The sequence below is a fragment of the Molothrus aeneus genome, chromosome 2 (assembly GCF_037042795.1).
Source record: "Molothrus aeneus isolate 106 chromosome 2, BPBGC_Maene_1.0, whole genome shotgun sequence".
Taxonomy (NCBI): Eukaryota; Metazoa; Chordata; class Aves; order Passeriformes; family Icteridae; genus Molothrus; species Molothrus aeneus.
This window is the reverse complement of record NC_089647.1, coordinates 1,247,627-1,262,752: the sequence shown is the minus strand read 5'-3', so window position 1 is coordinate 1,262,752 and position 15,126 is coordinate 1,247,627. Positions and strand designations below refer to the sequence as shown.

General features: G+C 44.7%; 1 protein-coding gene across 1 annotated transcript in view; it reads right to left on the bottom strand.

Moving 5' to 3' along the window:
- Nucleotides 1-15,126, bottom strand: part of FAM168A (family with sequence similarity 168 member A) — a 128,512-nt gene that overhangs the window by 54,564 nt on the left and 58,822 nt on the right. Inside the window, exon 3 of the mRNA XM_066571847.1 lies at nt 8,778-8,865. Coding sequence (XP_066427944.1) covers nt 8,778-8,847 — 70 coding nt within the window. The 5' untranslated portion in view covers nt 8,848-8,865. The remainder of the gene's footprint in view (nt 1-8,777; nt 8,866-15,126) is intronic.

Genomic DNA, 15,126 nt, shown 5'->3' with positions numbered 1-15,126 from the left:
CAAACCTTCCCCTTGGCTGCTCTCAGTCTTCTGAGAGCTCATCTTTTCAGCCTAACTTCTTTATTCTACTTGTTCCTGAAGATGATTGTGCTGATGAAGTGAAATGCCCCAGAGCTGCTCCCAGGAAGGGCTGCTGGGCTGGCAGCTCTCTGGAAGGAGGGGCTGGGGAGCAGAGAGGAGCACAGCACTGGGTGATGGTCACACACTGCTGCTGTTCCTGGGAATACTGAAGACAGGTCACTGCTAAAATGGGACCTCAGAACAGGTAAGATAAAGGTAAGAGGAGGCTCCAGAGCTGGGAGAGCTGGGGGTGCTCACCTGGAGAGGAGAAGGCTCCAGGGAGAGCTCAGAGCCCTTGCAGGGCCTGAAGGGGCTTCAGGAGAGCTGCAGAGGGACTGGGGACAAGGGATGGAGGGACAGGACACAGGGAATGGCTCCCACTGCCAGAGGGCAGGGACGGATGGGATATTGAGGCCCTGGCACAGGCAGCTCCTGGATCCCTGGAAGTGTCCAAGGCCAAGTTGGACAGGGCTTGGAGCAGGGACAGTGGAAGATGTCCCTGCCCATGGCAGAGGGTGGAACCTTTAAGGTCCCTTTCAACCCAAACCATCCTAGAATTCCATTATATTCTCTCTCTACCACCAGTTCATCACCAGGATCCCAAGCCTTGCACCCTGCCACAAAAGCTGATTTTTTTTTCCCCAGATGAAGGATAGCAGCTCATTCTGGGAATTCAAAGGGCTTTACATGATGAGTCTGTTGACAAATCCATTCCTGTAAAAAGACCTGGAGATGGCAATTCCCACAAGGAAAGGAGCACTTCCCACCATCAGCAGAAATCCAGGGGTCGGGCAGGGGGGAAGGAGCACTGGGGGCCAGGGGAGGAGAAGGGGAAAAAGGCTGCAGCACTAAAGAGTCTTTCAGGGCTCATTTATTTGAGCAGTGCCAAGGCAGCTCACTGCTGCAATATTTTCTTCCTGCACTCAGAGCCAGGGCTTTGGGATCTAATAAATCATGGCTGGCCGCAGAGACATTAAAATTCTAGCCCAGTACTGCATCAGATGAAACGGGGCCGAGTGCCAGCGAGCGCAGGGAGAGGGAAGGGCAGCCACACACTTTAAAATAAGTATATGAATGCATTTGCATATAAGCAACACCTGATTTTGGCCTCACACCAGGCTAAGTCTAATGAAATGGAACAGCAAAACAGATCTGCAACTGGAGGATCTTTAAGGTCCCTCCCAACCCAAACCATCCTGGGATTCTGTGATTAATAAACTCAAGCGCTGTGCTTCGGGAAGGCTGATCCCCACTAAATTAGAAATAAGATATTAGGTATAAAGCACAGTAGGAAAACAGAGCCAGTAATTAACAGATCTGGTACAAACCAGGGAATTATTTCTGAAGCTCATAAAAGCCTTTTCCAAGCCTGGGCCAGCTCACGTTTCTGTCTGTACAAACCTCTGTGCTGGATCACATTGACTGCGCCCGGTGTGAGAAATAATTGTGCACCAGGAGGGAAGAAAAACTCAATATTTAATCTAAAAACATTTTTGCAGAAGTCAAGCCACTAAATTTTAATCTATTACCTTCAGCCTGAAAAAACAGAACAAGGATCTGACCACTTATTTGCTGTGCAAGATGAAAAAAAAGGTGTGGGGGGAAGGAAAGACAGCAAATATTAAGGGTTTTCAACGGATCACAAGGCAGCCTTGGAGCTTATTTGCAATCATTTAATTGAAGCACCTGGGGATTTAAGAGGTATTGAATATGTGGGGTGCAAACATGCACAGGGAAAAACAAGCCAGCATATGAATTTGAACTGCAAGTGGCAGAATGAAATATACAGGAAAAGGCCTTTATTTTGGAGTGGGTGAGATTTTAACTCTGGATGTGAGATTCCCTGAAATGTGGGGTGCCAGGGCCAGGAGATGTTTCCATCCTGGGTTATGAACCCCCATCTCCAACTTGCAGAATGACAAGGGCACACTCCAGCTCCATGGAGCCTGTGGCAAAGGTTCCCAAATTCCCCATCCCTGGAGGGATTGGAAAGCCACGTGGATGTGGCACTTGGGGACATGGGGCAGTGGTGGCAGAGCTGGGGAACATCTGGACTTGGATCATATTAAAGCTCTTTTCCAGTTTCAATGATTCTGTGATGCTGAAATGCCAATGTGATTTTCACTTCCTACACTCAGGCTCCTTGCTCAGGAGCAGAGCAAGAGGAACTTAGGAAAAGATATGGAAGTGAAGGGAATGTGCAGAAAAAGAAGTTTTACATGGAAAAAAATTGATCATGGCTAAAACAAGGAAAAAAGAAATGGCTCAGAAACAGACTAGAAATTAATAAGCCAGCCAAACCCAGTTTCATTCTCTGATGTACACCCACCAAGAAAGAAGACAATAAAAAACCCTTCCATTATCAATTTTAATACTGAATGTGTACTTAAAAGCCAAAAGCACTGGTTAGAGTTAGTCTGTATGCAATATAAGACAGAAATCTGGGAGGGCTCGTGGTTAAAAATAAAGCTTCTCTTTTCCCCAGGTGAGTGAAGAACTTCACAAGATGTGCCTGTACTCTATAAAAGCAATTGAGACACAAGAAAATTCTCTGTTCACCTTTTATTTTCTTTAAATGGAGCACTTTTCTCTTCAAAACATGTTCCCAAGGCCATCTTTTTTTTTTCCCACCTATGCTTTTTGCTTCTCTGCCTCACAATTTTTCCCCAGCCCTCTTCAAGCGTGGCCATTTAATCTTTTTATTTCTTTTCCACTGTGAGGAAAACCGAAATCAATATTGCAGCCAAGAAATGAGGCAGAAATAAAGCAGTTGCATGGACTCACCCGAGCCTGGAGGAGGAGAAGGCCCACAATGAGGTCATTTGGGAAAACAGAACATGAGTTTTGTTTGCTTTTAAGATCTAAGACTATTCTGTTTCTTCACAACACAGGGGGACTCAAAAGCCTGTAAAACCTCCAGACAGTTACAAAACAGGGGGTGAGGGATGTTTCCCAAAGTTTCTATGAACTCCTTGGAAGGCTGGCATCAGTTGGCCCAATCTCCAAAGGAGCTGAGTGGATGTCATGAATTATTTTAGAACCACAGAATCATGATGGATGGAAAAGCCCTCCAAGACCATCGAGTCCAATTGTTCCCCAGCACTGCCAAGGCCACCACTGCCCCATGTCCCCAAGTGCCACATCCACATGGCTTTGGAACAATTCCAGGGATGATGATTCCACCATTGCCCCGAGCAACCTCTGCCACTCACAAACATCCCTAATCTGACCCAAACCCCTCTGCTTCCTTCTCCCAAACAGAAAACTACTCCTCCCTCCTTCCCTTAGTGGCTTTATGCTTTTTACAACTTCAAAAAAGTCCCTGAGTTGATTCATTAGGAAGATGGTGATTTATCCACTGTTGATCTGAGTGCTGAAACTCAGCAGCTCCCAGCACTGAGGAATTCAGCAAGCTGTTTGGGAGTATTCCCATACGAAAATCACGCGTTTAAACATGAAAACAATGAGGGCCTACACAAGTCACAGCTCATTCTTCTCCCAGTCAAGTAGGATTTTCCTGTCTGCTCTATACACACCAATTAATAAACATGAAGAAACGCCAGAGGAAAAATATTCACTGTATCCACTTCATACATTTTTAATCACCCTGAAATCAATTCAACACCCTGAACACAGTTTAGAATTCCTGTTTTACAGACCCGGTAAGCGATGGATCACCTAATTAAATCCAGGAGTGGCATTTCCCAATCAATGGAAGGGGCTGATGTGCATGTACATCTCAGAGCAGAAGGAGAAGTAAGGAGAGAGCACCTCAACCCTGCCATTTGCCCCGTGTTCCTCAGTACTCCCCATGAAAATGCTGAGGAATGCCAAAAAAGAAAGAGAAAAGATATAAAGTTCATCCCCTTTCACAGAGTAGTTGTGAAAGAACATGGTTTGTACAGTCTAAGAGCTGATCTGCCATTAAAGGCTCAGCATTTCCAGAGAAGAGTACAGCCAAATTTTAATTGTAAGATAATGAGAAAGGCTGAAATCATGCCTAGAATTACCTTTGTCCCACAGAGAGTATGCAAAGGAGGATTAAAAGCCGACAGCAGAAATCCTATCGGAACATCCTTCCATCTTCTACAACATCGAAGGCCACCGACTTTCAACATCACAATAAATTAAGGGAACAGTCAGGAGTAAATGAGGTCACTCCTCACATGTGCAGCTGTGTCTGAGGTTCAACAATGAACAGAAATGACAGGGATTAGGGCAGGAACACACGTGAGAATCCTTCACCTCCTGTCCTGCCAACGAAACCGACGGCCGGAGGGCACAGATTCCCTCTGCTCATCATTATGTCCAAACAAATGTTGTGGTTTCACCTTGGGGAAGAAAAAAAATGACAAAACTTGGGAATTTTCAATTTGGGAGTGGTGCAAACATCCCAGCTCAGGGATGTGTCTTGCTCTTCAGGAGCATGAAGGGGTCCTATGCAGGGAAAGCCCCTCTGCCCTGTGCCAGGCTGGGAGAGCTGGGGGTGCTCACCTGGAGAGGAGAAGGCACCAGGGAGAGCTCAGAGCCCTTGCAGGGCCTGAAGGGGCTCCAGGAGAGCTGGAGAGGGACTGGGGACAAGGGGTGAGGGACAGGACAGGAGGAATGGCTTCCCAGAGGGCAGGGATGGATGGGATATTGGGATGGAATTTTCCCAGAGCAGCTGTGGCTGCCCCTGGATCCCTGGCAGAGTCCAAGGCCAGGCTGGACATTGGGGCTTGGAGCAGCCTGGGACAGTGGGAGGTGTCCCTGCCCAAGGCTGGGGATTGGAATGAGATGCCCTTCCAGGTCCCTTGCAGAAAGCATCCCAGGATTCTGTGAGCATCCTGCCGAGCAGGCGGTGCCGCAGCAGGACCCGAGGAACGACGCGCTCTGGAGCGACGTGACACAAACCCCCTGGAGATTCCCCAACCAGCTCTGCATCCTTGGCCTCTTGGATTTTATTACCATTTATTATTTAGGAATAACTGCACCGAACACAGAGCCAGCCTAGCAGAGGTTCATGAATCACAGCATCTTATCAGCATATTAATCAGCTCCTGGGAGGGAGAGGGGAAACGGTGTGAGCTATCACAAACACTTTATAGTTTCACGCTTGAAGTCAAAGCAGCTCCAGGAGAGACTGATTCTTCATCCCTGATTCCACACCAATGGGCTAATCTATTTACTGCAGCACTGGTGCCTTCCTGCAGTGCAAGGGTGCAAGGAAATGGGAAGGGTAATGTGCCAAAGGAAAACCAGGTGCTTTGAAAACCCCTGTTTGGGGCAGGTAAAGTGAACTGTACCAAGAACAAAAAAAGCAAATTGGAGGCCTTAAATAAATTAGCCTCAATTAAAACAACAGCTTACATGAAGATCCGACTTAATTACAGTCTGGTTTAATTAAATAGTAAACAAGGCTGAAACACTGCTGCTGATGTTCCAAAATCCATGGAATTAGCGGAGTGGAAGCCGTCACCAGCCAGGCACGAGGAGCCAGGACTTGGAGCACAAAGCTGGCACTGGGCAGATGTAGCTCTGTCTGCAGCCAGAATGTTCTCCCTGTGTCACCTTCCCTCAGCTCCACAGCTCTTCATCCAGCAGCAGGAAACACTGACAGCAGAAGTTTTCTCCTCCTTTTTCAGTTTCCAACGGAAAACAGGAAAGGAGGGTGCAATTCAACAGATCTGGGAGTTCTAAGGACCCCAAAAATGAGACACAGGAGAAGCCGCAAGTGCTTAATAAATCCCTTAGTTCAAACATATGGATTGTTTTCATAAAGATTTCTCCTATGAGTTGAACAATTCTGATTTTATCTCCCCAAGTAACTGTATTTTAAAACTTCCTTTTTAAAATGTAATTATTATTTCCCATGAAAATCCAGCCAATCCAGACCGCACTTGAAAAATGATTTAGGAAATAACTGTCCTTCACACTTCCATTAAGGAAGATCAAAATGGAAAAATCAAGAATCTGAATAAACGGATGCTTCATCAAGTACTTGAGTATGTGCCAAGGATTTCCCATTCTCCCTAACTCAAGGATTTCCTATTTTCCCTAACAGCCAATCTGGCAGTAAAAACTGGATTATTTATCTTGCAATAGACCTCTCTCCCTGCTCTGCCAGGAAACAACACAGAAGTCAGAATGAGAAGAAAATCATTAAAACTCAGATTAAAACTCATTATTTCAGCCTAAAGCTACCATATAAATCAAAACAATAAACAAAATATTCAGTAGTATAAAGCATTCACACTTAGCACCAAAAAACCCCACAAAAGCACAGAATTCACCCTGCCAGTATCCTGATTACTATCCCTGCTTTCCTCCTGCCTCTACCCCATCTGAGTTTTATTCCACAGCTCTTTTCATAGCTGCTCAGACCACCCTCAGGAGCTGCCTGTCTTTTCTCTACAGAGGCTAAAATTTAAATTTTCTCCTCCTCATTCGCCATAGAACTTTCATTACATATTCAAACAAATTCAGATTTAAAAGGGTTTGTAACACTATTTGCCCAGAAAAAAAAGAAAAAAAAAAAAAAGAAGCTCTTCTGTTAAGTGCTTTCTGACTTCTATTTTGGGACTTCACTGTAAGAGTTCAGCCCACTGACTCCTTACCTCCACCTGGGCAATGGAACAATCCAGCAGGAATATTCCTGCTGTGCTCTCCTACATTTGTTTCTTTGTTTTACCACTGACATAACTGAGGACCTTGTTTTAATTTTCCCAGTCTGATCTGCCTCCAACTTTTTCCTTCAAGATTATCCTGCACATCCACCACTGATTTCAGTGCATTTACCACAAATTCTGGAAGACAAATTCCTGAATGATGGTTTGGGATGAAACCATGGGGGCCACATCCTCCCCTGCATGGATCAAAGCTGGCACAAGCTGGCCAAGTCAAATTTTACAGAGTTAAGGGCACAGTAGGAACTTCACAGTCATCAACCAGCAGGTTGCTTTAGAAGACAACATCCCATTAATGTTGGCACTTGATTAATTCCAAATGGAATCCTGCAGAATTCATGTGTTCAAGCCCAGGCTGGACAGGGCTAAGAGCAACCTGGTCTTTGGAAGGTGCCCCCGCCCATTGCAGAGGGTGGAATCAGATGAGCTTTAAGGTCCAGTCCCACCTTAACCATTCTGGAATTCCATTAATCCCTTCATCTAAAGCAGAATTCTCCCTCTAAAATTCTTCTATAAAAGATCAAGGTCCAAATTCTGACCAATCTGCACCTCAATATTTAAATTAAATTGTCTTATCAAGTGCCAGAAAGCAGCTGCTAAGACACCCAGGATTGTATGAAAGCAGATACAGAAATGTACATTGAATGGATATTAAGGTGGAACTTTAGGCACATGCCAAAAAAAAAAAAAATCAAAGTAAAGTGGGAGAGAAGTAGCCTCTTGTGCTGGAAAGCCACAAAATTCCTGTTATTTCCAGAGCAGGAAAATAACTGTGCACTTATGAGCTCGTTCTATCACCCAGGCACTGCTGGAGTCCACAGTCTTCTCACAATGGGGAGATTTTTGAAGAGACTTTTTCACAGAGATTGGGGCTTTTTTTTTCAAGCCTCTCATGCTTTGACTGTGAGACCAAAGTTCCCCCAAGCTACAGTATCTCCAACAAAGCAGCTGCATAAATTGGAATGAGAAAAAGAAAGGATGAATAAAAATGGGGCAAAACACCTCTGAGGAACTCTCTGCTCTGCAGAGTTTCAGACAGGGCTCCTCACAGCCCCACTGATCCACCAGCTGGAAGGGCTGCCAAACTGAACCAGAATATTCCATGCACAAAGCAGCTCAGGGTATTTGATGCTCATTCCCTGGTGAGTGCTGGTGACCACTCTCCTCCACAAAAGCACATTCCCAAATAACTCCACACATTAGGTGAAAGTCAACACTTGCACCTAACAGGAAGCCCTAACACAACATGACACCCAAGAGCTGATTACATTCCCCAATATGGCATAAAAAGGAGTTTTCCAGGGCTGATTTTGTAAGGGGGTTACAAGATCAAAGCAAGTCAAGGTGAACATAATCCACAGGGGAAACCAGATACACCTGAACTGGGATTTTCTTTTTCCAAAGCACCATTTCTGTCCCAAATGAATTCTTTCCATATCAGTACACTTTAGCTTCCCCACTAGTTACATAATGATGGTAAACATCTTTATCAAGTAATAAGGATGACGTTTTTAGACAACTCAGTTCTAAAGAAGGTTTCAAACAGAAAACAGACATAAGATTAACTCAACCAAAGCACAACTTGAAATATAAAAAAAAGAAATCAGTCAACACTGTAGCTTAAGTCACCACCTATCACAATACCTGGATGTTCTCCAAAAAAGGGGCTCTTGGCTGTGGGATTCTCATTTCCACAAAAAGGGGGCTCTTGGCTGTGGGATCCTCATTTCCACAGCTGGATTATTCCAGCACGTGCACCCCAGTGGTTCAGTGGAGCCCTCCTGCTGGACTGTCCCAGCACCTGCTGGCATGTTTGCTAATCTAAAGAAAAAAGCCCTTTGGATCCTTTTCCTTAGGATTGCCAGGGTATCCTCTTTACATGAATTCAGCTCCAACCCTTCTCACCACCCTTGCTGGACTGGCTTTGCTGAAGGGCTTTTCCTGCGAGTCACGTTCCCATCTGGCTCCCTGATGGGAAATCTTTCTCCCTCATTAAGGGATCAGCCACCACCACACACAGAGATCCAGGAAAAGCCCCAACCCCTGTCCTACCTGTATAGGCCATGTTCTTCGGGTTTCCGTAGGGCGCCCCAGGTTGGACGGGGCTGTAAACAGGATTCATGCTGGAAGACTGGGAACTCTGAGGACAAAAGAAAAGCAGAGTTGAGACGGTTGCCTTAGGTTGGCTCCCGAGTCGCTGTCTGTGTGCAGAGCCCTGATAGCATCACCCTGTTAGAATTCCAGACACAGACAGCTGTGAAGGAAGGGATTTACAACCAGACGCTACAACCAGATAGCATATTTAATAATTCAAGTTTTGGATCTCTCCAGTAATTCCCACAACTTCTCCGGCGCTGCATATTCTGCCTACAAATGCACCCGGAGCAGATTCATCTTCCACATCCCTGGGCTCAGGACTCATGACCCCACTTCCAGCTTGAGATGAACAAAGAGGAGGAGCCACAAAGTCAGGCAAGGAATTGTCCCCCTTGGAAGAGCAAGCAGTTTTTGGGTGATAAAACCAACCGCACCGAAGACCTGACCTTTCAGAGAGCAGCAGATGAAAGATCATTTGCCGCTGGCGAGATGGAGAAGGGCAAGTCTTGGTGAGCCTTCAGCGTGAGCTGACTGTGAAAACCTGGAGGCCGAGGCTTGGCTCCTGTGTGGGGCTGGGCAGGGCCACCCCCTGGTCCCACCCGTGTCCCACAGGGAGACTCCATCGCGGAGCTTCCGTGAGCGAGGAGATTTCGGCAGCCCTCGTGCTCCCCTCGCCGATAAAAACCACACAGCAGGGTCAGCTTCTTGTGGGTTTTATTAGCAGGAAAGCAAGTGACTCGGGAATTTGTGTCTCCTAACTGTCAGTTAAGCAACTGGCTCAGTTAATTATCTTAATGAAGCACATTCTCAGTTCTGATTAATGGGAAAATCAGTCATTAAGCTTTATTAGGCGACGCATTTGTCTCCGCAGCTATCTAGTGGTAATTTCACACCAGAACCAAACCCATCTTGCTACAAAATCTGGGGGTTTTGTTAAAATGTGTTATTTTACAGTTCATAAATAACACCATTCTCTCCAAACAAGTCCCTCATGATGGGGGACACAATTTGTTACATCATTAACTCCTTTCACTTTACCTCGGGAGAGTAAACAAGTCAAACGTTACATGTTAGCACCGACTGACTTGACAACAATTAGTGCTTAATTAATTAGCTGTCCCTCCACCCTCAAGTTAGCACTGAAGGAGCCATTCTCAGAGGAAAGGAAATCAGGGTTATAAGCAAGTGGGAAGAGACAGGGAGACTCGGAATTCCATCAGTGGCTTCACTAATACACAGCATTAAGAGCATTAAGAAGATCTTTAATAAAGTCAGCGTAAAACCAGGCTGCCCAGAGAAGCTGTGGCTGCCTCATCCCTGGAACTGCCCAAAGCCAGGCTGGATGGAGCTTGGAGCATCTGATCTAGTGGAAACTGTCCCTGCCCATGGGACTGGATGAGCCTTAATGTCCCTTCCAACCCAAACCATTCTGTGATTTTATGGAATAAAATTTAGGAGGGTAACTCTTCACCTTTCCATTGTTCCTCCCCAAAAACCACCCAGTGACAGCTGGACCTGCTCCCAGGCAGGGCTGGAATCACGGCTGCTTTTCTAAAGTGCCTTTTCAATGCCAGCAGCATTTCATTTGTACTCTTGTGTGTGTGAAGAGTATAAAAAAATCATAATTCAGGGAAAAAAAACGACAGAGTATGTGTGGCTTGCATTAGGTGTTGTACCAAATGGTAAAAGCAAAACACTCTTATTGAGAAGGATGAAAGAAAATGCTTTTTATCCCAGATAAAAAGGTTATAATCGTGGTGGGGGCTTGAGAGCTTGTGAGGAAGAGGTTTGTGCTTCCTCCCTGCTTTGTATGCAGGGTGGGATTTCCAGCCAGCAGGAAAGAGCCCCTGCAAACGGCATTTGGGAGGGATGATTTTCTCTCCCATTCTGCAAGACAATGCCATCCAAAAATACATTTGAAATTCATTGCAGGCACCATGTTGTGGCATTGAAACAGCTACACTGAAATGGGAATAAAACAGGATTAGCAAAATTAAACCTTCTGCACCGCCAGAACCTGCAGAGTTCGCTTGTGGCCATGAATGCCCAACAAAAAGACTACTAAAAATTAATTATAAACAGACAAACACCAGTGCTGCTCTATTGCAGGAGCTTCCAGTGCTTCCTAATCCCTGAGACAGCCACGTTCAGTTGCTCTGAGAGACTCCAGCAAGGAGTAACTCCAGCAGGAATGCCATGGGAATAAGCTGCTAGCAAACAGTCCCGGGATACTTTGTGCCTGTAACCTGGTTACCTTTTCATCTATTTTATCCTTCCTGTGAAAGTGCGGGACAGGCTCCCATCACACCAGGGAGGGCAAACAGAGCCACAGGGGAGGGTGGGAATGGGTCACTGTGGCTTGGGCAGAGCTGGGGAATGGTTGGATTCCATGAACTTGGAGGGCTTTCCCAACTTGGAGGGTTTTCCCAACCTTGGAGGGCTTTTCCAGCCTTGGGGGGCTTTCCCAACCTTGGGGGGCTTTCCCAACCCTGGAGGGCTTTCTCAGCCTTGGGGGCTTTCCCAACCTTAGTGACTCTGTGATTCTATGAGTGTGTCCCCCACCCATGGGAATCAGGAACCAGGAACATCTCATCCCTCTGTTTTCCTCCATCCCTGGTTTTCTTGGTGCCTTTGGAAACATTGTGCCCAGATCCCCCCATCTCCACAGAGGGGTTTGCAACCACCATCATTGTGGTTGGAAAAGATCTCCAAGATCATCAAGTCCACAACCTCTGGCCCAATATAAAAGCTAAAAGAATAAAGGAGGCTTGGAAAATCCAGGAAGTTAATGAAGTTATTATCATTATCTTTTCAGAACAAAGGAATGAAATCTTTACAGAGAAATAAATATATTTTGCAAGGTTTTTAAAACAGTGGCATGGACAGGCTAATCTTTCAGGCTCTCCAAAAATTAAATAGTAGCTCTGAAATGAAAAGACAAGAGTAAACAATGGAAAAGGGAGCTGTTCTGAACAACAGACATTTTTCCATTTTCTTTCAAGTAATTTCTTGTGTCAAGGTGATTTTCCCTTTAAACTCCCATTGCCTTGTTTTTTGTGCCACTGGGATGCAATGCCTTTTGAGAGCCCCATCCCTTTCACTCTGGAGAGAGGGTACTATTTTCTCTAAGTGCCAAAAGTAATTTATTTCACATCGGGTGGCACAGAACCAACATGAGAGAGTATGAACAAAGAAAAGAGATACTTTTCTTCCTTGACCTGCACATCACCTCTTTAAATGAATTTTACACAAATTGCATGCTAATAATATTCAGCCAAAGTCTCCTTGAACATGAAAAGGCCTCCTGACCTTACACTCCATGCAAATTCCACTAATTTTCTGACAATTTTTCCCTGAAGTTGTTTGAAGCTTGACCCTCACTTGGGATCCACCAAACAATAATTAAATTACCTTCCAATTCATCTGTTAAAAGTTAATTTAGGCAAGTTACAAGGGTATATCCCACCTTTCCCCAAAAAAAGTCTGGGAGAGTGGGCAGGAGCTCAGAGATTCGTTACCACAATGAGCAGCTTCTTCTTTAATTTATTCTTTTTTTAGACACCTTAAGAGTTGATTGAAACATCTCATGTGTGAAAGAAAATATTGAACCTGTTATAGAAATGTAATAGGGTTTTATATATATATATATATATATATATATATATATATATGTATATATAATATGTTTTATATATATCTATATAATGTATTTTATATATATATATGTATATAAGGTGAACACATCAGGTTGAGACATGGAAACCCAGACTGGTTTGGGTGGGAAAGACCTTAAAGATCATCCAACTCCAAACCCAACACCAACTCCAACACCTCCCACTATCCCAGGTTGCCTTCTCCTCTCCAGGTGAATTCCTCCAGCTCCCAAAAATTTACAGTCCTTCAGCATCTTCCATCAGATCCACCTCCAAACCAGGACAGGAGCACTCAGATCTTCACTGAGGAGACACAGCAGAGTGTCCTGGGAGACAAAACCCCATGGAGCCACATTCTCATCACCTTCTGTTTCCTCTGAGATGAAGAACTAAATAATCAGGCTTTTCCAATCAAGAAAAGCCTGACATCTCTAACAGCAACAAGCCCTTTTGTCTTCGTTGTATGAAAAATTAAATGGATAATTTATAAGCACAAAGCAGCTCTTGACTTTGGAATTTGCTGACCTCAGACTGGCCAAAAAATAAATGCTGAGGCAGGAAAAATCTCGACCTTTCATTTGCTGAAGTTTATGATCTGCTTAAAAGCCAGAGGATCAAAAAATGATAATTCAGTTATTAATTCAATTTAATATTATAGACTGCATATTGAAATATTGTAGAGGAAATCCTTGTCCTCCCTGAAAAGGACTAGGAAGATGGGATCACTTGTTTGTTGCACAGGTGAACCTGAATGCGATGGCAAAATACCTGCACATTGTATTTGCTTATTTGAATTAAGCAGAGCTTACACAAATGAGCTTAAATAAATGAGAAATGATTGAATGATAGACTCACAGACTGGTTTGGATTGGGAGGACTTTAAAGCTCATCCAGTTCCAAGCCTCTGCCATGGGCAGGGACATCTTCCACCAGACCAGGTCATTCCAAGCCCCATTCAACCTGGCCTTGAACCAGCTCCCCCGCAAGAAATTTCAGAATGAGAAAAACCAAAAGATTCTGGCACAGCTGGAGTTATATTAGCTTGTTTCCAGAGAAGAAAATGTCTTAATGCAGATGAATTCTGTGCTGCAAATTCCCAGCCTTTTATCTGCAAGTCTGATGTGTTTCACCAGCAGGTAACCAATAAATACATGTATTTTTTAAAAGATCTAACATATCTGCCCCAGTGAGTCCCAAACCATTCTCAGCAGTTCTCAAACGACTTCCTTGATATATTCCTATTAATTTCTCTAACTTGAGGCCTTGCTGACTTTCCCTTTGGAGATGAACCCCGCTGTACTCTTGTACTTGGTGCTCCCTGACTGAGCCACGGCCTCCTCTAGCTGATTATCTCCATCCTTTTGTCTTCCCTACCCTAGTTCATTATGTTCTGCTGAAAAGGCTGCTTGGAACACACAGCTTGAGGACACTTCTCTCTGCTCCTTCCTTTCCACAAGCACCGCCTTGGGAGATTTGGGTTGGCCACCAGGAAAAGCCTGGATTATAAACATCCATCCCACAACATTACCCACGCATTGCAAAAAACAAAACAAAATATTCTTACTTATCTTTCTTATCTGAGCCTTCTCGAGCTGCTTCAGGCCTTTCTCCCAGCCAACCACTGCTCCCTCTCCTAAGAGAAGCTGTACTCTAGGAGTCAGACAGAACAACCAGACTCAAGAGTAAAATCCATGAAAAGACAATTTCTGACACTAATAAATAGAATCTTCCCCCCTTCCAAGCTCTTTAAAAAAATGAAACAATTGATCACCTCTTTGGCTTTGTTTTACAGATGCAGAGAAGATGCAGGAGAGCAATGGGTTCAAGGGTGGGCTCACTGGGAGCATTGGAATAGGTGGAATAACCATCCCTGGAAGTGTTCAGGGAACACTTCCCTGTGGTGGCCTTGGCCTGGGGTCACAGTTGGACTCAATGGTCTCAGAGGGCTTTCCCAACCTAAATGATTCCATGATTCTAGGGTAAACCAGACCATACTGGCAGGACCAGGATTCAGGAGTAATATCCATTTTCCATCACATTATCCTCAAAGACAAGCTTTAATTTATGTTTTGCTCCAAAATTTCTAACCACTACCACTAGTTACCCTCCCTCAATTTTTATAAGTACTCCCCCCAAGACAGGAAAATCCCTTTGAAGTCATATCCCAAATATTGAAAACATGACTCCTTCCCATGGATCACAACAGGATAAACATTTAAATTTGTCTGGGAGTCAATGATACTGTACAAAGCTGGCACATCAGCCATACAATATTCCTGGAATTAAAATCAGATGAGGGCAGAGATATCCTTTTAGTAACAGATGGGTCAGGCTTCCCTGGGCTTTATTTGGTCAAATCCACTGTGCTGCAGGTTTTGGCTGTAATTTGTCACTTCCAGCCAAGGTTGTTCCTCATTGCTCTCTAACAATCTTCACCCAGGTCCTGTTTTCTGGTCACTTCTGGGATTTCTTCTCTGGTCAAGACTGGAAACCCAAGGCAGGGTTGAGGAGCAGCTCCAGCCTCACTTTCTCATCAAGCAGCACAGCAAATCTCTCCCTGTCCTCTTCTCTTCCTCTGCTCACGCTGATGGATGGACCCAGATGGGTTTAGAGACTGGGAAACAGGAAGATGAACAGTGCAAACAGAGGGG